This window comes from Humulus lupulus, chromosome X (assembly GCF_963169125.1).
Source record: "Humulus lupulus chromosome X, drHumLupu1.1, whole genome shotgun sequence".
Classification (NCBI taxonomy): Eukaryota; Viridiplantae; Streptophyta; class Magnoliopsida; order Rosales; family Cannabaceae; genus Humulus; species Humulus lupulus.
This window is the reverse complement of record NC_084802.1, coordinates 43888744-43913743: the sequence shown is the minus strand read 5'-3', so window position 1 is coordinate 43913743 and position 25000 is coordinate 43888744. Positions and strand designations below refer to the sequence as shown.

Here is a 25000-nt window from a genome sequence, read left to right as displayed (position 1 = left end):
ATTCAGTGGATTGAAGGAGTGATTTAGAGGCTTAGCTCAAGAATCAACCAGGAAACTTAATCAGTACTAAGGTAAGCATTAAATTCCCTTCTTTGTGGTTAGAAATTCCGAGTTTTGGCTGGGTATTGAGATAATTGTAATTTTGATGTTAAGGGCAGAATTAAGGTGGAAAAGCTTGGGAATTGACTTGGATTCTCCTTAGAGAAGTGGTTCAGCAGAAGAGGTAAGCTCTAATTCATGATTTAGAGGTTTCAATTTGAGTTTGTATGGCTGGTTTTAGTGTTTGAAGTTCTTGAGTTTTAGAAATTGAAAATGGGATTCTAGTAGGTTTTTGGGCTGGATTTCTGTTGGGATGTGTTGTTAGAGTCATGATAAAAGTGTTGTGATTAATAGGTTTTGAATTAGGGAGCTTTGGGATGGCTTTGGATGAGGCTTAGATGTTGGAAATGGTGGGTTTTCTGGGCACAAAGGGAAGGGACGCGGCTCTATTCTAGAGCGCTACGGCCCTAGGATGAAGATGAGCCAGGAGGGCTCGCCCAGGGGTGAGCGCCGCGCCACCCAAAGCAAGGGCCGCGACGCGTGTCTTCTTTCAGGGAGGCCTTGGATTCTGTTTTAGGGTAGGGTCGTGGCTAGGCTTCAAGGGTCGCAATCCTTAGATGCATACTTGAACGTTTAAGGCATTAAAGCATGGGAATCTAGCCTAGAGTGCTCGGGATCGATTTCACCACCGTGCTTGGTGGAATTTGGATTCCCGGAAGTTAGTTTTGTATCCAGAAACCCTTATTTGAATATTAATGGAACCCTACACCTTGGTTGTGACTAGGTGATAAAAGCTAGGGCTCGGGAATGGATCGTTCTTGAGTAGCGTTGCTCGTAATCAGTAACCGCAAAGATCAAAGGTAAGAAAACTGCACCTGGTTGTATATTTGTAATGGGACTAAGGGTTCCTTATTGTGTATGCTTGAAAGGATGGTATTATGCCATGCAAACTAATCAGTGAACCAACGGCCTAAGAGTGCCAAGGGTTACACTAGCGCATAGGGCGCGACTTGGCCACTGGTAGCCGAGGAGAGCTTATTATGCACTGAGCTCGATTTAAGCGGGCCGGAGTCAGTGGAATAAACAGAGGGTGCGGCCTAAGTTGTCGGCCCTGATTATTATGTGATTTGAGTGTTATAAGTGACTGATTGCATCCTTGATTCTGAATATATACTAAATGGTTAATGTGGATTATTTGATGAGAGTTCATGCTTAGTGAATTTACTATCTGTTATTGTTGTTTGTGTTGCACATCAAGTTTTCTTGCTAGGCCTTGGCTCACGGGTGCTACGTGGTGCAGGTAAAGGCAAGGGAAAACTTGATCAGTCTTGATTTGGAGAGCTCTGCGAGTGGAATGTACATGGCTAGCTGCTCAGCCGCCACGGTTGAGGTTTAGGCAGGGACGCGAGACCTAGAAATTGTTCATTTTGCCTTAGTATGGCTGACAGTTGTTTGTATTTTGGGGAGTCTGTAATTCAACTTTTAAACTCTGTTTCTTTTGGGATCCCATGTATATAACTTATTAATTATATAAAGTGAAACTTTTGAGACCAAAACCTTTTTAACCCTAGTTCATACATGTTTAGTGACACATTTTTAAATTAATGACTTGATTAGCAAGTCTTGCACCTTTATAAGTACACAGTGTAGCGGTCTTGGCTATCCAGGGCATTACAATGTGTTCGACATATACAGTGCCCCTGAGGCTACCAAAGCTCCCTCGAGCAAAAAGAAAACGAGCAAGAGGCATCCTGGGGAAACCAGTAAAATGCTTCAGGCCAAGAAAGCCCGCGCTGCAGGACCCCCGACAGATGAACCCTCAACCAATGATACACCACCTCTTTCTCCTCTCGAGCAGCAGACTCCCTCTACTCCTGTCGGGTCGTCACTGTCTCCACCGGCCCCAACTGACCAGACTCAGCAGGCTGGTCCTGCTTCCATTGGGGGCGACATATCAAGTTGCGCCTTAAGATTGATCAAAGACAGGGTCATAAAATTTTTGAAGCACGATCATTGCAGAGAGGCGATGGCTTCGATTGAGACAATGGACGTCGACTAGATCCTAACCCGCGCATTGAATGAGTTTGCCAGTGTAAGTTATCTTTTTCTATGGAGACATCCCCCTTTATATTCTATAGTTAGTCTAATCTTTGCTCTGATCGCAGAAAATTCTAACCCTTACTGTTGGTCGGCTCCGCTCGGGTGCCGCCACTAAGCAGTCCAGGACTTTGGAGCAACGACACATTGAAGAACTCAAAGCTGCCGAAGCAAAATACGCTGAGCAGCTTGAGGCGGTGCTCGAGGAGAAGAATAAGCTGGCTACGGAGCTAAGGGAGAAGCAGAATGCTCTGGATAAGGCCGTCGAGCGAAGAGACCAGTTCAAGGATTCCAACCGCATTAACTACTGCGAGGCTAAAAAGCTTGAGCAGGAGTTGGCTGCGAGTAGACAAGAGACTACAACCTTGGAGGGTCATATCGAGAAGCTTGAACAGGCCAATGCCAGCAATTTGGAAAGGTACAAGAATGCCATGAGTAAGTGTTTTTATGACTTCTGGAAACACAACTAAGGGGCTGACTTCAGCTACCTTCTCGATCGCACAAGGCATGCCGAGATAGCCCGTTGCGTTGCTCGACTGGCAGAAGAGGAGAGGGCAAGGGTACCTACCTCGCCCGAAATCTCCTTGGTGCTATCTTGGACGGGGAGGACAGTGAAGCTACATATGTCATTGACCAGGACACCCCTCAAGATCCTCTAGCCTCGTAGTCTGCAATATTTTTTTTCTTTTAATTTTTCAAGTACACGGCCCACAGGTCGTGATGTAAAGACATTTATTTTCCAGTGGAATATTTATTGCTGCATGGGCATCTTTTACTTTTAATTGAACAATTACATCCGAGCAGCGACTGCTCGCGGTGTAAAAGGATACGCTTCAACATTATAATATATTTGCATTTTATTACAACATCTGTTCGCATGAGCGAACTTAGCATAGTACTTTGGTTTGTTTTAACAAAATTTTGAAAAATACTCTAAGAACCCTAGCATGCTTTCACTTATTTTGCTCATGTTTTTACATACCTTTCGATATGCTTTGCTTACTAGATACCTTATATGCCCCCTAAGTGATCGAGGAGCTTTATGTAATGCCCTGGATAGCCAGGACCGCTACACTGTGTACTTATAAAGGTGCAGGACTTGCTAATCAAGTCATTTAGTCAAAACGTGTCACTAAAACATAAATGTGCTAAGGATAAAATGGTTTTGGTCTCAAAAGATACATTTCATATACTTAAACAAATTTACATATGGGATCCCAACAAGGAACAATGTTTAAAGGTTAGTTTACAAAATTTCCAAAATACAAACTACCGTCAGCCACTCTAAGGAAAAACAGACATTTATAGCTTTTCTGTTCCTGTTATCCTCTCTCAACCGTGGCGGCTGAGCAGCTGGTCATGTACATTCCACTCACAGAGCTCTCCAAGTTAGGGCTGATCAAGTTTTCCTTTGCCTTTACCTACACCACGTAGAACCCGTGAGCCAAGGCCCATCAAGAAAACATATTACACATCTCAACAATCATATCAAGAGAATAATTCATCAAGCATGATCAACCACTTAACATTCCACATTAATCACATAGCATGTAATCAGAATCAAAGATGCAACCAATCATTAATAACAGTCAAATCACATAATAACTAGGGCCGACAACTTAGGCCGTACCCTCTGTTTACCCCACTGACTCTGGCCCGCTTAAACCGAGCTCAGTGCATATTAAGCCGTCCTCGGCTACCAGTGGTCGAGCCGTCCCCTGTGCGCAAGTGTAACCTTTGGCACTCTTAGGCCGTTGGTTTACTATTTACATGGCATAATACCATCCTTTTCAATGCATACATATTAGGGAACCCTTAGTCCCATTACAAATACACAACCAGGTGCAGTTTTCTTACCTTTGGCTTCCAAGTGAACTAGTTACGAGCGATGCTCCTTGAGTGCGATCTGATCCCCGAGCCCTAGCTTAGCACCTAGTCACAACAAAGATAAAGGATACCATCAACAATCTTAAATGAGCTTCTAGACAAAGCTCTAGTCTCCGGAACATTGAACTTCACCAAACATGGTAAAAGATTCAATCCCGAGCACCCTAGGTTAGATTCCCAAGCCTAGAATCTCAAAATCCCAAAATCCCTTAAGGGCTGCGGCATTAGCCACCCATGCCGCGGCATGGCCCCAACCAGAGACCTCCCAATGCCCAAAAACAGCTAAGGGCCGCGACCCTACTTAGACCATGCCGCGGCCCGCCCTCCTTGCTCAGCACACATCAGTTTCGAAGGGCCGCGACTCACCAAGAACTATGCCATGGCCCGACCCCTTCGAACCCAGAAAAACCTCAATTTTTAACTCTCAAACCTCATGCAAACTCACCCAAAACTACCCTAATTCCACAACTGAATTATCCAAAAACTTCCCACAAGATTCCAGCAACATAACCCAGCTGAAACCTAGACTAGAAACCCATCAAAAACCCACTTCAATCACTGAAACTTTTTGTAGAGTCCAAGAACTTTACTTAGCTAAGATAGATAATAGTATGATAGTATATTTAGTGTTATCCTTGTTACTTTGGATTTTTGGTTCAGACCGGGAGTTATTTGGACACTCATAGTAGTACTTATAGATTTTATAAGTTTAACCTATAGTTTAAGAATATTAAGTATAACCTAAGGTTCGATTAATGTGACTGATATTAAGGATTATATTATTATATTATAAGGATTAGACATCAACCAATAGGATTTTAAGCACATGTTTTGAATGGTAATTAAGGATTAAGTATTTTTGAGGATTAAATTAAATAAGGGTAAAGTTTTAATGTTATAGGGTCAGTCAGCAGCTTTGAGTACGTTGGGGGCTTAGTCAAGGCTGGTTACTCCATTCAAACTTAGCTAAAAATGTGTAAATTCGTGTTTAAATATTCAGCGTATGCCGATATATCGCAGCTATAGGGGGCGATATATCGCAGCACGTAGATACGGAAAACACGAATCGATGCACGGTCGCCTCGGGAACAAAGGTCCAGGCGATATATCGCCTATAGGGGGCGATATATCACCTCCACCAGCATGTTTTCAAATACTTTTGAATTCTTTTCCTTTCAGCCATTCAAACTCCTTCAACAGTCCATCATCTTCTGGACGAGTCTTCAGCCTCTGCTGAACGATTATTCAAATGATTTTCACCTAAAAAGCCATTATTTTTATTCAAGTAAAATCAAGATATTTTCATTCCCAAACTCTATAAATAGGACCTAGTACCCAGCCATTATTCACCATTTGCTCTAAGTTCAGAAGCTGCTAGTGTTAAGTGAGTGTGAGAGTGTAAACACCTGGTTTGGGGAAAAACTATAAGCTTAAACATCATAAGCTTATCAAACACTTTGGGAAGTGAGTTCTATAGTATTTCGGTGGAGGTTAGATTGATCTTGCAATCTTTGAGGTAAACCCAAAACTATAGTTTCTTTCTGTATTTTATGTTATTTCCTTTCTCAAAACCTTCTACTCAGTCCCCTAACCTTATTCTTATTTTGGTTAGGGAATCCAAGCTCTTAAGCATATAAGTCGGTAAGTATGTTTTTTTTATGGTTTAGTCTTTCCATCTCTTTCATTTCATCTCCTTTCTTAGACTCACTCTTTCTTATGGTTTTAGGAGTGTTCCAAAAGTCCCAACTCAGTCCATAATCCCGGTAACTTTGGTAAGGAAAATAGGCTAGAATTAATATGTTATGTGCTTATGTTATCTATATGTTTTATGTTATTAATGTGTTATGATATGTATATGTGTATGTTTGTAGGCTTGGGCATATGACCCATATGGCTAACAAGACCCCAAATGGGTTATGGGCATATGACCTACTTAGCTAGTAGGACCCCACTAATCCCATGGGCATATGCTTGTTTAGTCTATGGGACCCCAAGTAATAATGGCCATTAGAATAAGTGTATGTTATATGTGTTATGTTAAGTCTTTATGTTTTCTTATGAAATTATGTATATGACTTTGTGTTAGATTTTCCTTACTGGGCATTAGGCTCACTCCTTTCTGTTTATGTGCAGGAAAATAAGCTTAGAGGCGGTAAGATTCGTGGCGCTTGGAGGATGTGTATCGATGATGAATGGAGTCAAGGGGCCGAGCGTTAATCGATTCGAGGATGTAGTTTCGGTTTTATGTCTTTTTATATGTATTTTCCGCACTAATTATGTAATGTTTTATTATTTTAAATTATGTTTTTGTTTTAAAGACAATGGGATCCCATATCCGTTTTGGTATTTACTTTGTAAATAACTCTTATTTTGCAAGTTATTCAATAAATTATGGTATTTTCGTAAAAATGTAAGTTTTATGTATAGTTTCGTTAATGGTCCAAATAGTCTAGATTAGTGGGTCATTACACTTTTTAACTCAAGAACTCAAAACCCAGACATGGAAACACTATGATTCAACCTTTAAACCTTAAATTAGAGCTTACCTCAGTTGCAGAACCAATCCTCCAAGAGTTTTCTGGCCTAACTTCCAAGGTTCCAGCCTCAATTTAATCTTCAAATCCAAAACCCAAAAACCACTTAGAACACACTCAAAATCACAGAATTTCAACCACAGAAAATGGGATTCAATGCTTACCTCAACCTTGATTAAGTTCCTTTGATAATCCTTGAGCTAATCCTCTAAACTCCAGCTTCAATTCTTAGAATTCCTACCAAAGCCACTAAGTTTCCATGTTTTTCTTTGGGAGAGAAAGAGAGAAAGGAAGAGAGGGTCGGTTTGCTATATTCCACAGTTTTCTAAAATATTATCAAGTCTATCCTTAAGCAATTAAGTTAATCCTAAGGCTCGGTGTAACGCCCTACTACCTTAGAGACGTTACTAAGTGTGTTTAAAATGTGCAATTAACTCGCTAAACGAGGTTTTTAGAACAAAAGTGTGATTAAACAGAAGTTAAGGCTGTAATCTTTAAAGAATTCTTTAATTCATTGAAAATTTCAAGTGTCTTATATTTGGGATCCCTAAGTACAGTTTAAAAAAAAAGTGTTTACAATTCCAAAATAGGTTTACTGGTAATTAACCATCAAAATCAGAGTTTAATACAGCCATTTCTCAAAATGCCCCCAATCAAAGCAGTCGGGCAGGCCAAACATGTACGTGTCGCCCCACGCTCTCCATACTCATGGCTGGTTGACTTTTTCCTTGCCCTTACCTGCAACACAGAGCACCTGTGAGCCGAAGCCCAGCAAGAAAACTCACACAACACATAACATATGCATATCATACAACCATCAAAACAGATAACTGACAGATAAACAGATAGTCCATCAGATTAAACACACATAAACGGCCATGCCGTCCCAAATGCATTACCAAAGCCTGGGATCTCGGTCCTCATCGTAAGGATATCCCATGTATCCATTGGGGTCTCACCCTAACCATATGCACTCCATGTGCTAAGTGTAATTCCCGACCCCACTGCCATTCTCGGCCTTTGTCATTCTCGGCCCTTCGCCGTTCCAGGCTCCTTTGCTGTTCATTCTGCTATAACCACATATAGCATTCTCAAACAGCATACAAACATACAATAATTCAATCAAGGCTACACCCTTACAACAATACAATCTAGGGCCGTGCCCTGCAACAACACTATGGGCCCATGCCCTGCTCTACGGGTGTTACAGTTTTCTTACCTGTATCTCAAGCTTCACAATGCACTAAAGTCACGAGCACGGTCCTCTATCTCGAGCCTCTCCGAACACCTAGTCACAACACATTTGAAGCACTCTTTAATACTAACCAATCCAAAACCACCTCTCGTTACTAATCTCATACTCTCAGGATCCCCAAATTCCTAAAACAATGTATCGGGAACATCCCCCGAGCCCCCAGAAAAAATGCCCAAAAATGCAAAATTCCCTGTCCTGAATAATAGCCTAGCGCCGTGGCGCTACCCTTGAGGGCCGCGGCACCCAACAAGTCAGAGAGTCCCCCAGCTCCTGATTCAACCTCGCGCCGCGGAGCCCCTTCGCGAACCCAGAAATCTGGGTTTTCCCTTGCATTTTCCCCGAGCCAAAACACTCCTAATTCAACCCCAATGCATACCAAAACCCCAAAATCAGTTTAAAACCCCAAATAAACCATTTAAAAACCTATAAACCTCAACAACAAGCTCAATTACACAATTACACCCAAAATCCACACTTGAGTTTTAGATTTCAGAAACTTAAACAATAGCTTTCAAAACTCAAACTAGAACTTGAGAAAGATGTAAACCAGACTTCTAGATTCTTAAACATATCAGATATGAAAATTCAAACATGCTTAAAACTCTTACCTCAATCAAGAATTCAACTTTGAGCTGCTCTTCCCAATCAAGTTCCAAGCTCAAATCACAACCACTTGCTGAACCTAACCTCAGTCCATCCCAAGAATTTACCAAACAAAACACATAACTCAATTCTCAATTCCATGGTACTCTTAGCTAAATTCTACAACATATACACAAAATTTCCTTACCTCAATTCACTGAGTAATCCTCCAAGTTCCCTTAGCTTTAATTATCTTCTTGATCCCAAGAGATTTGCCCTTAGTTTTCCCTTTCCTCCTCTAGGTTTTCTTTCAATTTCAGCAAGAACAGAAATATGCCTAAGTGTAAAACGTGAATGACCCTTTTCCCTCAGCTGAAGGTTCCTATATCCTGCCAAAAGACCATTCTACCCCTCCAAGTAGATCATTTCCTAACTAAACCTCAAGGGCACTCATGCCATTTCACCAATCCTACAAATCTACCACTTTCTCATCTAGACTTGTTACCCTTACTACTTACCAATGGTTACTCAAGTTACTCAGTCACCAATAACCATTAACCACTTATTCTTAATCCAATTTACAAAATTCCCAAAATACCCCTAGGCTCCTCCCGAGCTGGGTATAAAATCCCGTTGCGACTTTTAAACTAATTAGCTCCATAGAACCGTCTCGGTACGTGCATCACATTAATATCACCACACACACATGGTACTAATCATATAATACAATTATCAAATTTATGCCCTCAGCGGGCTAAAATTATCAATTTACCCCTATCATACAAATGGGGCCCACATGCATATTTATTCCACCTAAACATGCATTCTAATCACATATTCATTTAAATTCATATATTATCATGTTAATTCACTTATTGCCCTCCAGGAACGCTAATCCAGGTCCTAAACCTTATTAGCAAATTGGGGTGTTACACTCGGGGTACCAGAAACGTCCCCGAGGGCAAAATGGTAAAATTTCCCAATATTCCCACCTAGACTTCCTAACCTCAAATATATCTCCAATTATTTATTTTCATTACCCGGTAATCTAAATAACCACCCGATACCTGAAATACCCCTTGACTTGTCCAAAGTCAAGCATTAGGCCTCGTTGTGACTTTCCCACTACCTAGCTCCCTAAGATCGCCTCAAGTCGCCTGCTGCATATTTACCCACATAATAATGTGGTTCTCATAAGTATAACATTTAATCACATTTATAATCATATAATCATACAAGCATGCTTATCATGTAATCATGCATTAAATCAATAAATTCACACATAAACCAATTATGCCCTCCCGGCACACTAATCAAGGCCCTTAAGCCATATTAGTGATTTTGGGTTGTTACAACTATCCCCTCCTAATGAGAATTTTGTCCTCAAAATTTACCTGAATAGCTCGGGATACTGATCTCGCATCGCTGTCTCTAACTCCCAGGTCGCTTCCTCGACCTTGCTATTCCTCCACAACACCTTCACTAACAGAATTGTCTTATTCCGTAAGACTTTGTCCTTCCGATCCAAAATCTGAACTGGTCACTCTTCATAGGACAAGTCTGCCTGTAACTCTAAGTCCTCATACTTCAACACATGTGTCGTATCTGAAACATACTTCCGCAACATGGAGACATGGAACACATCATGAACTCCTCACAGCGACGGTGGCAAGGCCAACCTATAAGCCCCTGTCCAATCCTTTCTAAAATCTCGAAAGGTCCAACAAACCGAGGGCTCAACTTGCCCTTTACCCCAAATCTCCTCACCCCTCTCAATGGTGAAACTCGCAGAAACACGTGGTCCCCAACCTGGAACTCTACGTCCCTACGCTTAGGATCAGCGTAGCTTTTCTGTCTACTCTGCGATGCAAGCATTCTGGCTCGAATCTTCTCAATAGCCTCATTGGTCTGCTGAACCATGTCTGGCCCCAAATACCTTCTCTCACCCATCTCATCCCAATGAATGGGTGATCTGCACTTCCTTCCATATAACATCTCGTAAGAAGCCACTCTAATTGTGGACTGATAACTGTTGTTATATGAAAATTCGATCAACGAAAGATACTCACTCCAAGATCCCTCGAAGTCAATCACACACGCCCTAAGCATGTCCTCCAATACCTAAATTGTCCTCTCAGACTATCCATCAGTCTGAGGATGAAAATCTGTGCTAAACTTAAACTAAGTTCCCATGGCTCTCTGCAGAGCTCCCCAAAACTTGGAGGTGAAGATAGGGTCTTGATCAGATACAATAGACTTTGGAACCCCATGGAGATGTACTATCTCCCTCACATACAACTCTGCATACTGTTCCACTGAGTACGTCAACTTCACTGGCAGAAAATGAGCTGACTTGGTGTATCTGTCCACTATCACCCACACCGAGTCATAAAGTCCCACTGTCCTGGGTAGTGCCCCCACAAAATCCATCGTAATGTCCTCCCACTTCCACTCTGGGATACCCAAAGGCTGAAGCAATCCCGCTGGTCGCTGATGCTCAGCCTTTACCTGCTGACATGTCAAACATCTAGCCACATACTCTACCACATCCTTCTTCATCCCGGGCCACCAATATAATGTTCGTATATCTTGATACATCTTCATGGTACACGGATGAAGTGAGTATGGCGTAGTGTGAGACTCATCCAATATCTCTTGTCTAATCCCCTCATCTGCCGGCACACATATCCATCCCTGATATCGGAGCAAACCTGTCTCAGAAACTGAATAATCCTTAGCTGTCCCCGCTAAGGCATGCTGCCTAACTTCCTGCAACTGCGCATCCACTAACTGACCCTCCTTGACCCGCTCTAACAAGGTCGACTGCAAGGTAATATTAGCTAACTGGCCTACCACCAGTTCTATCTTTGCCCTGGCCATCTCATCAGCTAATTCTCTCGAGATCTAGGTGGAACTATACAACTGTCCTGGGCCCCTTTGGCTCAATGCATATGCCACCACATTGGCCTTCCCAGGGTGGTAAAGGATATCACAATCATAATCCTTAACCAGCTCCAACCAACGCCTCTGCCTCATGTTCAGATCCTTCTGAGTGAAGAAATATTTCTAACTCTTATGGTCAGTGTATATCTTGCACTTCTCCCCATACAAGTAATGACGCCACACCTTCAGTGCAAATACCACTGCTGCTAGTTCCAAATCATGAGTCGGATACCGCTGTTCATACTCCTTCAGCTGCAGCTATGCATAAGCTATAACTTTCTCATTCTGCATCAACACACAGCCTAAACCCATCCTCGATGCATCACAGTAGACTACAAACTTTCCTTCCTTCGAAGGAAGACTCAGCACAGGTGCAGAAATAAGCTGTCGATTCAACTCTTGGAAACTGTTCTCACACTTCTCTGACCAAACAAACTTCTGATTCTTTCTTGTCAACTCTCTCATTGGTGAAGAAATCTTTGAGAACCCCTCTACGAACCGTCTGTAATAACCTGCCAACCTAAGGAAACTCCGCACCTCCGAGGCATTCCTTGGCCTCGGCCAATCTCTTACTGCTTGTGCCTTGGAAGGATCCACCTTAATCTCTTATGCTCTAACTATATGCCCAAGAAAAGTCACCTCTGGCAACCAAAACTCACACTTATTAAACTTGGTGTATAGCTGATGCTCCCTTAACCTCTGTAAAACCTGTCGAAGATGCTACTCATGCTCTGCCTCTGAACTGGAGTAAACTAAGATGTCGTCGATGAAGACAATGACGAACTGATCCAAGGAGTCCCTGAACAGCCTGTTCATCAAATCCATAAAGGCTGCCGGGGCGTTGGTCAAACCAAAAGACATGACCAAAAACTCATAGTGCCCATACCGTGTTCGGAAGGCCGTCTTCGGTATATCCTCATCTTTGATCCTCAGCTGGTGATAACCAGATAGAAGATCAATCTTTGAGAACACCATCTTTCCCTGCAGCTGATCGAATAAGTCATCAATCCTTGGTAGAGGGTACTTATTCTTGATAGTCAACTTGTTCAATTCTCTATAATCTATACACATCCTCAAAGTCCTGTCCTTCTTCTTAACAAACAACACTGGAGTGCCGCATGGAGAATAACTAGGCATGATGAATCCCAATCCAGAAGTTCTTGCAACTGTATCTTCAATTCCTTCAACTCTGCTGGTGCCATCCTATATGGTGCCCGTGATACTGGTTCTGTCCCCGGTGCTAACTCAATCTCAAACTGAATCTCCCTGCGCGGCGGCAACCCTGGTAAATCCTCAGGAAATACATCTAAGAACTCACACACCAATCTGGTCTCTCCCAGCCCTGCTGACATAACCCTAGTATTATCCACTACACTAGCCAGAAAGCCTATACATCCACCCTGTAACAAGTCCCTAGCTCTCATTGCTGAAATCATGGGTACGCGGGGTCCAGACACTGCACCCACAAAGACAAAAGGATCCTCGCCCTCAGGCTCAAAATTCACCATCTTCTTCTTGTAGTCAATGGTAGCTCCATACCTAACCAGCCAATCCATCCCTATGATCATATCAAAATCCTCCATATCTAACTCAATCAGATCCACCGAAAGTTCTCTACTATCAACCATCACTGGCAGTTCCCTAATCCATCTCCTAGAAACTACCAGTTCCCTTGTAGGCAATAAAGTCTCAAACCCTGCAGTCCAATATTCACTAGGTCTACACAATCTATCAACCACTTTACTAGAAATAAAGGAATGTGTAGCACCAGAATCAATCAATACAGTAAAAGGAGAGTCAGCACTAGAAATTTGACCTGTCACTACCGAGGGACTAGCCTCGGTCTCTGCCTGAGTCAAGGTGAATACTCAAGCTGGTGTCAAGCTATCCACCTTTCCTGCTTCACCTTTCTTCACTGCTGGGCAATCTTTCCTTAGATGCCCCACTGCTCCGCACACAAAGCAAGCCTTGGCCCGACACTCGCCCAGATGGCGTCTTCTACACCTCGGGCACTTCGGATAGGTCCGCCATGTCTCACGACCACCCTGTCCACCCCGACCCCTCTTATTAGGACCAGCAGCGGTCGAAGTGTCAAGAGTCTTTCTCTTGAAGTCAGTGGGGCCTCTGCCTCTACCTGTCCCCGAATAAGATGGCACCACTCTGTGGCCCTCGTATCTCACCGCACTTTCCTTCCAAATCTTGTTCTCCGCTTCCTCAGCTGTAAGAGCCTTCTCAACGACTTGGGCATAAGTTGTTCCTCCAGGTACCGTTGTAATCCTAACATCCCGGGCTATAATAGCATTAAGCCCCATGATAAATCTATCTTGCCTAGCAGCATTAGTAGGCACAAGATCTGGTGCAAATTTCGCAAGTCTGTCAAATTTTAGGGCATATTCAGTAACGGTCATATTGCCCTGCACCAAACCCACGAACTCATTAACTTTTGCTGCCATGACGGCAACATTATAGTATTTCTGACCGAACAAGTCTCTGAAACCTTCCCAACTCAAAGCGGTAACATCCCTGGTCTACGATGCCACTTCCCACCAAATGCGGGCATCCTCTCTCAACATATAAGTGGCACAGGCCACTCTATCATGCCCCTCTACTCTCATGAAATCTAGAATAGTCGTAATCATGGTCAGCCATTGCTCGACTTTCAATGGATCCGGTCCACCCTCAAAGATTGGGGTTGCTGCTTCCTGAACCGCTTATACAACGGTCTGTTCCCAACCTCCCCCGGCTGTACAACTGGTACCACTGCAGGTGGTACAATAGGGGCAACACTCCCTGATGGAGCCTACTGTCATAAAATACGGATATGCTCATCTTGGCTCTGCAACCGATCCTGCATATCGGCCATAAGTTGCTGCCAGTTTTCAAGGACTGGCGGAGGAATCTGGCCCTGGTCATCACCCTCGGTCCCAGACCTAGTGCCGGCTAGTCGGGTAGATTTTCTTGGACGCATGGCTATCCAAGTCAATCTGCAATCAACGACTCGGCAATCAGACCATGATGACAGGGTAAAAGCTTCTCCAAAATCCACCAAAGGAACATAACCACACACAAACAATCAACATATAGGCATTTATCCACATGTACCGGCTGCTAATAAGCATGCCCCATTCTCATCACACAATAGCTATGAAACAAACATTCATCCATACACAATATGCAATTAATTATCCAAATATTCATGTACACGCACGGCGATGCTAATAAACATGCCTCAATATTCTCACACAACAGTCGAGGGCCAGGCCCTATCAGTATCTCATGCTCCCTATTAATCCAACCACTACACCAAATACCCATTTCCATAACACATGAATATAATAGAAATGAAAAAGTATTATGGTAAATGTTATATATGTAGCAAATGAAAAAGGTAGTAATATTTTGGGAGCCTGCCACTTATACATTTTTTTTTCAGAAAAAATCACACCAATTTCGAACTCACCATTTTCTTCTTCGGCTAAGCAAAGTCAGAACTCTATCTTTGGTTTCATCATCCCTGCTTCAAATCTGAGCTTACATCTCCTCCATCCCTCAAATCTCAGCCTCCATCCCTCATATCTCCTCCATCTCTCTTTCGTCTTTCTCTATCTCTCTGTCAGTAGGGTTCCATTCATTGGGTTGTTTCACTCCTCTTCGGTCTTGGAAAGCCAGATAAGGATATATAGTTTTACGTGTTATTGATCTGGTTCATTGGTTTTTTATGCTAATCGAGCTTAATTTGGGAATAAATCTAATGGGGTTGTTTGATTTTTTGTTTCCCTCTCGTGTCTTTCTCTCCACCTCCGGCCTCCCCCGACCTCTGCTCTCACACTCTCTCTCCATATTTCTCGGCAACGGACAGTCCAACAAGCCGAGCAGCGGAGGAAGCAGAGCACCCACCGACGGCGACTTCTCCAACAGGCTCTCGGCTCGCTCTCTCTGACTAGCAGCGGCGCAGGAAGGGACTCCTCCAACAGGTTCTGTCAGCTCTCTTCTTTCTTTGTATTCAACTTTTTCTTTGTTATTATCGAATTGATTGAAAGATGAAATAGTTATTATTGAGAAGATTGAATGCTGAAATAGATAATATAGAATTGAGCAGTGGGTTTATACTTTATATTTTTGTGAGTAATTGATGTGGTTACTGGTTTATATATTGCTTAATATCTTGTTTCCACTTGAGAAGATTCATTTGGAAATTTGGTTTCAAATCTTTTATTTTTTTCAGCTTTTCATTTTTAAAGCACACAAGTGTTTGGAAAAATGTGTCAGAGAATATTTGATGTTTTGAACTTATTGTTTGTTTCACAAAATGTCTCAGAGAATTATAAGCATATTTTAAATGATTGTTTGTTTGAATAGTAAAAATGTCTTAGAGAATATATATATATATATGTCATGATCTTTGTAATCAATCTCATTTTTACACACTAGAAAAAACTAAGATCAGTTGGGCAGTTTACAATTGGATTTTTGCCACCCGAAATATACATTGGTTTGGTTGAACACTATAATATACATGTGTACCTATAAGATACAAAATAAACATATAAGAATCTGATTTCACTTGGCTAGTGGTTGCTCACTTTTTTGTTCTGTTACCAGAAAAAATATTTGGACATGGAAGTAGTGTGTTCGAAAGTTTCAAACTTTGGATTCTTTTGGCTTTTATTGATTGTTTCTTTTACTAGTAGGCAGAAGTTAGGCCATGTAGATATTGTTGGGGGCTGCTATTTGGTCAGAAGGCACAAATAATGTTTCAATCCGTTGGTGACCCATAGTAGAAAGAATCGTTTCCCCGTGGTCAGTAATCAGAGGAGTTTAGATAGTGGTGCCAGTTCATCTGAGATTGATGAAAGATTGGTTTTTAAAGATGAGAGTTCTCTTGACGGTGGAGGCAATGGTGCTTCGTAAGACTACTGCTTGATATATTATATGTTTTTTTTTTATGAAATTTTCAAGTCTTCTGCATTTTATACACATTTTCTTGACTCATCAATGGTTCTCGTCTCTTTATGATAGTGAATTGGCAGAAGTTCCTAGCGTTGTATTACATTCTTCGGATGTCAAGCGTGAGATAATGATGCTTTCTATACCTGTTATTGCGGGGCAAGCACTTGATCCTTTAGCACAGCTTATGGAGACTGCTTACATTGGTAGATTAGGTATGATTCATTGATTCGTTTTAAGATTCTCACTACCTCTAGATTGTCTGAGATTTTGATTTCGTCTGACGATTTTTCTTCTCCTCTATGGTTTTGGAATTTTGTTCTTAATTCTTTGTAGTAAAATTCTGAATGCTTTTAGTCTCATGAGTGAATTTATAGATATCCTTAGGTCTACTCTAGGTGATATCTTGACTATTCCTTATGTTCTGCATTTTCCTTTTTTCTTAGGCTCTCTGGAGTTGGGTTCAGCTGGTGTTTCTGTGAACATCTTTAACTACATTTCAAAGCTATTTAATATTCTTCTTCTCAGTGTTGCCACTTCTTTTGTTGCTGAAGACATTTCAAGAAGTGAAAATAATTCTTCTGCTTCAGGTAAATTTAATGCCCTTGTAATTTATTATTGTATAGAAAAGTATTGTTCCAAATTAAAGATTGAGATAGAAATGACTATCCTTCTATTTTTTGAACTGATTGCTGTGCAGAGACGCACTTTCTAAACAACAGTAGCAATGGTAGTAGACCTTTTGATGTAATAGCAGAAAGAAAACAATTACCATCCGTGTCCACAACTTTACTTCTAGCTGTTATGATTGGTACTTTTGAGGCTTTAGCCTTGTCTTTGGGATCTGGCTTGTTTCTAAATATCATGGGAATATCATCAGAAAGGCCCTAAACACTCAGCATACTTGGCATATTGGCTAATAATCTGGTTTCTTTTATCTCTGCATGAAGATATACGCATAAATGAATATTTGTTAGTATTATTAGGTACTCCATATACTTTTGGTTGCCGTAATATACTTGTATTTTGTTTAATTGGGTAATGTCATTCTTGTAACGACGGGGATAATTTTGCTTGCTTTTTGGAGGCCTTTTAGGCATTTTTTAGTTTTATTTTTTCAAGTATATAAATCTCAATTTAAGAATAGTTGTAGTTCTAAAAATTAGTTTCTTAATAGGATTCACCCATGCGGGCTCCTGCTCATCGTTTTCTTTCACTAAGGGCTCTCGGTGCTCCTGCTGTTGTAGTGTCTTTGGCTCTTCAAGGAGTTTTCCGTGGGTTTAAGGATACAAAAACTCCTGTTTTATGTCTAGGCAAGTGTTATTGTAATTACTTGTACGTGAGATATGTCACTATTATGTCTTCAATTTGTTGTCCTTGCGTTCTTTTCCATTTCTTCAAAGTCGAACCACTCTTCATGTCAGTTCATGTGGTGCTGTGTATGCAGGTATTGGGAATCTTTTAGCCGTGATTTTGTTTCCCATACTTATGTATTCTTTCCAAATGGGTGCAACTGGTGCAACAATTTCCATAGTTGTGTCTCAGTATGTGTTCTTTGACTAGCATTGCAAATTTTCTTTAGTTTTTGCTGTGATAATCCCTTGACATAAGATCTTGCTCGAATGTTTATATTTCAGATATGTTGTCACCTTCTTAATGCTATGGTTTCTAAATAAAAGAGCAATACTACGGCCTCTAAAGATGGGATCATTACAATTTGGAGGATACATAAAATCTGGTAAATTTGGTTTTGTTTTTCATTTTTTTCTTAAAATATTAAAAAAATAAAAATAATCCTTATGTTATTGAACTTCCTTCTTTGGTATGAAGATGCTTTCTTGTCTTAAAAGTTGACTGAAGCATAACCAGTCAGTTGATATATAGTATGTTCTGTTTTATAGTTTACTTTTCTTTAGCAAAAATATTACCTGTTTCTCTGTTTTAGACATGTTGACCTTTTTCTTTGCCTGTTATAACTAAGGTGTTATATTTTTATTTGATTCTTTCATATATTTTGGGATGTTATAAGTGGTTTTCTTCTTGGAAGAACTCTTGCTGTTCTAACAACCATGACTTTGGGGACATCAATGGCTGGTCGTTATGGCCCAGTTGCAATGGCTGCTCATCAGATATGCTTACAAGTATGGTTGGTTGTTTCGCTTCTGGTTGATGCCCTGGGTGCATCTGCACATGTATTATCTCTTTCTTTGACTTATATTGCTGGCTATAATGTTTTGATCCTACTAAAGTTGCCCTTGTTTTGGACCACTAGTTTTGGCAAAGTTCTGCTTATTATTATTGTTTTTTGTTTTGCTCATACTGGTCAATAATAGAGGGATACTTTAGTTTTAAATCTGTTGAAATTTCTTTCTGCATAGTCAGCGTCTGCACATGATTTGTCTTTGTTGATTTATGAGTTGTTTACTTGTAGGCTTTGACTGCAAGTTATATGTCTAAAGGTGACTATAAGACAGTGAGGGAAATTGCTCACTATGTGCTGAAGGTAAGGTCTTTTTTTCTGTGTTAATTATTTATCGAGTTTTCTTGTACCTAAAGATTTTTGAATGTCCTACCCATTGAGTTTTTATGGTATATTATTTTTCATCTCAAAATAATTTGTTGCATTAATATCTCTTTGGATATTATATCTTGGATAAATGTATTTATTGAGTCTTATATATTTTTTCAGTGTCTATGAACTAATATGTTTTCATTGTGATATAGTAATAAAAGTAATCTTATGCGCTCTACTACGTTATCAAAGATGTGGAATTGAATACATCAAATGTTAGATTTTATGGATTAATTAGAACTAATATGAGATTTATTTTATTTTAAACTTTTTATGTTACTTTTTTTGCTTGAATTAATAGGATTATTGTTTATTTGGTCTCTACATATACGCCTATGACTAAGGCAAATATGTTGATTCACTTGTACTAAAGTCCATATTAATTGGATACACTTTAACTTGATTTTTCTTTTTTGAAAGTGAAACAATGTAGGGGAAAAGATGTATTCAAGATGTTATCTTCTCTATTTTATTTTATTTTCCCTAAAGAATTTGTTAACTGTACTGAACTCTTTGATTCGTTTCACTTTATTTATTTATTTTTTTTCACTTGTGGATCATCGAACTAAATGGCGGCCTTTGATTCGCTGGTAGGTGTTTTAGATAAATGTTGCTCAAAAGGACTGGTATATTTGTTTTTTGGTAATTCCAAATCTATGTTATCTTTCCATTTTTCTTGCAGGTTACTTTCCCGATTGCCCTGTCTCCTGAAACTGTGTTGGCAGTCCACTTGTAAGAGGTACGAAAACAACTTTCATAATGTTGTGCTGCATTTCATTTCATTTTCTAGCGTTGAGTGTTGGTGATTGCAGATTTTTACTTTTTAAAGCCCCGCAAGTGCCAAGGACTAAGGGCTTATTGAAAGCAGTAGACTTGGCACGGATGGGCTTCGAGAGAGGTGATGGGATTCACTGCAATAGAAAGGTTCATAAGTTGTTCTATTGGGTTAGATGGGGCTGTGGGATTTAATGGTTTTTTTTTTCTGTCTCTAATCATTATTTTGTTAAATGGATTCTGTTTTTTCTTCTTCTGTATTTTAATGTTCTTTTGGCCTCTACGCAGATAAAAAATGACAATGATGAGATACGGGGGCCACATGCTTCTCTGATTTCTTTGAGTTTCAATACATGGTATGTGTTTGAACTTTGAGGTCCTCATTTTTGGAGACGACAATAGCTGTCAAAAACTAAGTTTGCCTTATTTTTAATTGAAATGAAATCAATTTTTGGTTTTCACTTTGGCTTATATAAAATTATATGTATGAATATTTATATACATATATTATATATGTATCCAATAATGATTTTTCTATGGTTACTTGCGAAGTGGGAAAGGAGTCAAACTAAATTGAAAGAAGAAGAAAATTTTGGTGGTTATATGAACTAGCAAAGTAATTTGTCTCCCTATTTTAGTATATATATATTTGAAGATTTTTATTTTTTTACTAATGGGTTTTTAGTACATATCACGTATTACATTTCTATTTTTATTTCTTGCTTTATTTTTCTCCTCTTCTTCATTTTCCTTACAGTTGTTATGAATTACTTTTGGTTTGTGCACATGCTCCTTTTGATGGTTTATGTATTTGGCATAAGTAAAATAATAATAGTTAGTGGTAGTTTATTTTTGGAAATTGGTGAGAAGATGTGTTTATTAAAAATCGATTAAGTCATGGAGCTTTATTGTGTCAAAACATGATAGGTATGTTTCCTATTCTATTACTAAGAATGGTAAAACTGATATTGATTGAAAGAAAGATTTTCTTCTGTGCTTTTTTGTCTCATATGCATTCTGATTTGGTTGGTTAATTGGTTATGGTCATTCTTACTAATCAACTGAGTTAAGGATCTTAAACTTTCAGGGATCAAAGAATCAGAAAGAAAAAAAAATTAGCCCCTAGATACTAGATAGTTTTTTTTTCAATCTATATTTCGTGACATTAACATTATCACGTTGAAAGTAGTATTATGATATTGCTTTATTTGTTCATTTGGTGCTTGTCACCATTGGCATTTTGCTGGGTTTTTTTTTTTCAGTTACTTTTATCATTTTGGTCACATAATATTCGATACTAAATTCTGTGTTCTTACAGAATTTATGTTATCCAACACGTAGTCCTATCCTCCCCCCCCCCCCCCCCCCCCTTCTCATTTGGTGTTTGTTCAGTACTTGAGCTTTGATGCAAATATGTCATTTTGTGTGTAACCACCCTTGCTTTTAAAACTGTAGAGTCCAAGAACTTTACTTAGCTAGTTAGATAAGTAGTAATAATAGTAATAGTAGTAGTATTTTTATGACTATGGATTATGGTTCAGACCGGGATTTATTTGGACACTCATAGTAACACTTGTAGATTTTCTAAGCTTAACCTATAGTTTAAGAATATTAATTTTAATCTAAGGTTTGATTAATATGACTGATATTGATGGTGATATTTATTATATTATAATGTTTAGTTAGACCCAATAAGAAAGTAACACTTGTCATGTGTATGTTTAATGATACTTAAGTATTTTTTAGGAATAAGTTTATTAAGAGTAATATTTTAATATCCTAGGGTCTGTCAGCAGCTTTGAAAACGTTAGAGGACTTAGTCAAGGTTATTTACTCAATTCAAATTAAGCTTAAAATGTGCAATTTCGTGTTTAAATATTCAGCGTATGCCGATATATCGCAACTATAGGGGCAATATATCACAGTACGGGGATACGAAAAACACGTAACTTCGCACGAGCACCTCGACGAGCCTCGGGCATGCTGGCCCAGGCGATATATCTCCTACAACGGGCGATATATCGGCTCCTTTGATATACTTTTGAATATTTTTGAAAACGTTCCCATTTTAATCTTTAACCTCTTGATAAGTCCAGCATCTTTCTGACCGAGTCTTCAGCCTCTGCTGAACGATAATTTAAATATTTTTCACTTAAAAAGCCATTATTTTATTTAAGTTAAATGAAGATATTTTCATTCTTGAACTCTATAAATAGGACCTAGTACCCAGCCATTTATTCATTCATCAAGCTAAGTTCAGAGGCTGCTAGGTTATTTTGAGAGTATAAACACTTGGGTTGGGGATTATAAGCTTACCAAATACTTGGGAAGTAAGGTTTATAGAACATTTTGGTTCAAGGTTTAGATTGGTCATAGAAGCATTCAAGGTATTCCATACTCTAGTTCATTTTGGTATTGTTTTCTTTAAGTTCTTATAGTTTTCTACTCAGCACCCTAACTTTATTCTTTATTCTTGGATAGGAAATCTAAAATCTTGAACATAAGGTTTTTGGTAAGTATATTCTTAATGGTATAGTTCGTCCATTATTTTCATCTCATTCTCTTTAGTATACTCACCCTTCCATTTATGGGTTTAGGAGTGTTCCAAAGTCCCAAATCTGTTCTCATATCCCGGTACTTTTGGTAAGGAAAATAGGATAGGATTCTATATGTTATGTTATGTATTATTTTATAATATATGTGTTATGATTAACCTATGATTTATGTGTTGTTATGTATGTTTGTAGACTTGGGAATATGACCTGTATAACTAACAAGCCCCAATAAATTTATGGGCATATGACTTGCTTAGCTAGCAAGCCCTACAAATCTAATGGGCATATGACTTGTTTGTTTATGGGACCCCAAGTAATAATGGCCATTATAGTATATGTGACATATTTTTATGATATGTTTTATGTTGCATTATGAATTTTATGTATATGGTTTATGTGTTAGGTTTTCCTTGCTGGGCATTAGGCTCACTCCTTTATGTTTATATGTGCAGGAAAATAGCTTTGGTGGCGGGAAAGGTTCTTGGAAGCTTGGGGATGTGTATTGAGGCGGAATGGAATCAAAGGACCGAGAGTTCGATTCGAGGATGAAGTCTCGTTAATTATGGTTTTATATGTATTTTTCGTACTTTGTTATGTAATCAATTTTATTTACAATTATGTTATATTTTTCTTTTAAAACAATGGCATCCCATATCCTACTTTAAGTTTTATGTAGTTTAACATTTGTTTTTTTTACAAGTTTTTAATGAAGTAATGATTATTTCACTTGTAAGTTTTATTAAAGATTAGTGTCTATGTATAGTTGTCGTTAATGGTCCAAAGTCTAGAGTAGTTGGGTCATTACAAAAACTTCTCCCCAGGCTATCCTGTGTTCCAATAGTTTTCTTATGTCTAATGGTTTTGTACTCCTCTTTCTTCTCTTCCCCCATTCTCATAAATTAATGAATCTTCGCTAATTTTGTGTATTTGAACAGCCATTTTTTTGTTGTTGCTCTATCCTGTGCCTTTTATGAATTTGTTGAGAGTCCATCATTCTAGTTTTAATACTTATCCCTGTTGAAGGTGGAACTATTTTATGTACTAACATAGCAAACTTTCTATGTAATTAAAAACATAGAAAGAAATTACAACTACCAGATTTGATATTTGAGTATTTATGTTACAACTTCCATCTATTTTGAGTTTTTTAGTTTTTTCAACTTTTTTTTTTATCAAAAAAAGGAGTATATTAAAAACACAGAAAAAAATTACAACTGCCAGATTTGAAACACCACCAAACTTACAACAAACTCAAAACAGAGACTAAAATACAAGCCAAATCATAAACTCCTAACCAACTCAGCAATTGATCTATTCTTAGCCAAACACTGTTGACTCAAACAGCCAAAAAATCTAGCTTTCAAACTCAAACTTATCATTTTAACTAAACAAAGAGGAGTGCTGGAGCAAAGAGAAAAATAACATGCATTTCTGTTGCACCAGATGCCATAAACCGCAACAACCAATTTTTGGGCTCCCCTTCTAACCACAGCTTCCATTGAACAAAATTCTTGGGCCAAATGGCAGTGCCTAACCAGTCTTTAGTCAGCTCCCAAAACTGATGAGAAAAGCTACAGTCAAAAAACAAGTGTTGATGAACTGTTCTTGAGTTCATTTATCAACTTTACCAGTTTATTTTGAGTTTTTATTTGGGCATTTACCAGTTTATGTTTAAAGATTGTATTCATTCCTATTGCTCTTTGTAATTAGTTGGTCAATCCACATTTTCCCATTAGTGCCACCTAGAATTGAAACCATGTCATTGATATTACTTTTTACTACTCAATTTCTCTATCAGTAGTAATTAATGCTATACTATTTTATCAAAGTCATTTTACCAATGACTGGATCTATAGCACTATCCTTTTGGCCCTCAATATGACTGAAAATTGAATTTCACCATCGATAGTGCTGTATTATACATGGTTAGTGAGTGGTGATGACAGTTGTAGGGAATTATTTTTTTGAAAGTTGCATGGATTAGATTGAAACATACAAGTTTGATTGCAAATATGAATCCATATTAATGAACGTTAACAATGCATATAAAATTTTGATCCTAATTGATGTTTTGAAATAATATCAGCTCCCAATTTTTATAGTTTGGGTTCATACAATCTTTATATCTGTACTTTGCCTAGAAAGAATATCACTTCTAAGCTCTTTTTTTTACTGCTTATATTCTGCTTGTTATTTCTCATTTTTTGCTACGCTTGATGAATTTATGTCTCATTTACTTTGCCTTGAAAGAATATCACTTATATGTTATTTTTTTTACTGCTTATATTCTGTTGGTTATTTCTCATTTTCACTCATTAGCTACGCTTGATGAACTCATTTTCCCTGCTGGTCATTTCTCATTTACTTTGCCTAGATTTTGGTTATCACTTCTAAATTTCAGTTCAGCCTTTACCCTTTCAATTTCTCTCTGTAATTTCAGCCAGAGTATTGTAATGACCCACCTACTCTAGACTTTTGGACCATTAACGAAACTATACATACAAATCCTTAATAAAACTTACATTTGCGAAAATACCATAACTTTATTAGAAAAACTTGTAGAAATAAGAGTTACTTACATAAAATATCAAGAAGGATATGGGATCCCATTGTCTTAAAAACAAAACATTATTTAAAATAAAAGGAGTTACATAATAAGTGCGGAAAAATACATGTAAAACCATAAAACAAGACTACATCCTCGAAAAATCGAACTCTCGACTCCTTGACTCCATTCACCACCGATACACATTCCCCAAGCATCCACGAATCTTACTGCCACTATAGCTATTTTCCTGCACATATAAACAAAAAG

General features: G+C 38.9%; 1 protein-coding gene across 1 annotated transcript; it reads left to right on the top strand.

Annotated features, from left to right (window-relative positions):
* The first annotated feature begins 1807 nt into the window (after positions 1-1807).
* LOC133805763 (protein DETOXIFICATION 45, chloroplastic-like) lies at positions 1808-20606 on the top strand. Its single transcript, XM_062243921.1, has 15 exons — positions 1808-2026; positions 2205-2554; positions 16095-16244; positions 16357-16499; positions 16731-16874; positions 16985-17162; positions 17461-17597; positions 17732-17828; positions 17922-18022; positions 18313-18476; positions 18716-18787; positions 19539-19588; positions 19669-19801; positions 19919-19986; positions 20558-20606. The coding sequence occupies exons 1-15, from the start codon at positions 1808-1810 to the stop codon at positions 20604-20606; spliced, it is 2055 nt and encodes a 684-aa protein (XP_062099905.1).
* Positions 20607-25000: the final 4394 nt, after the last annotated feature.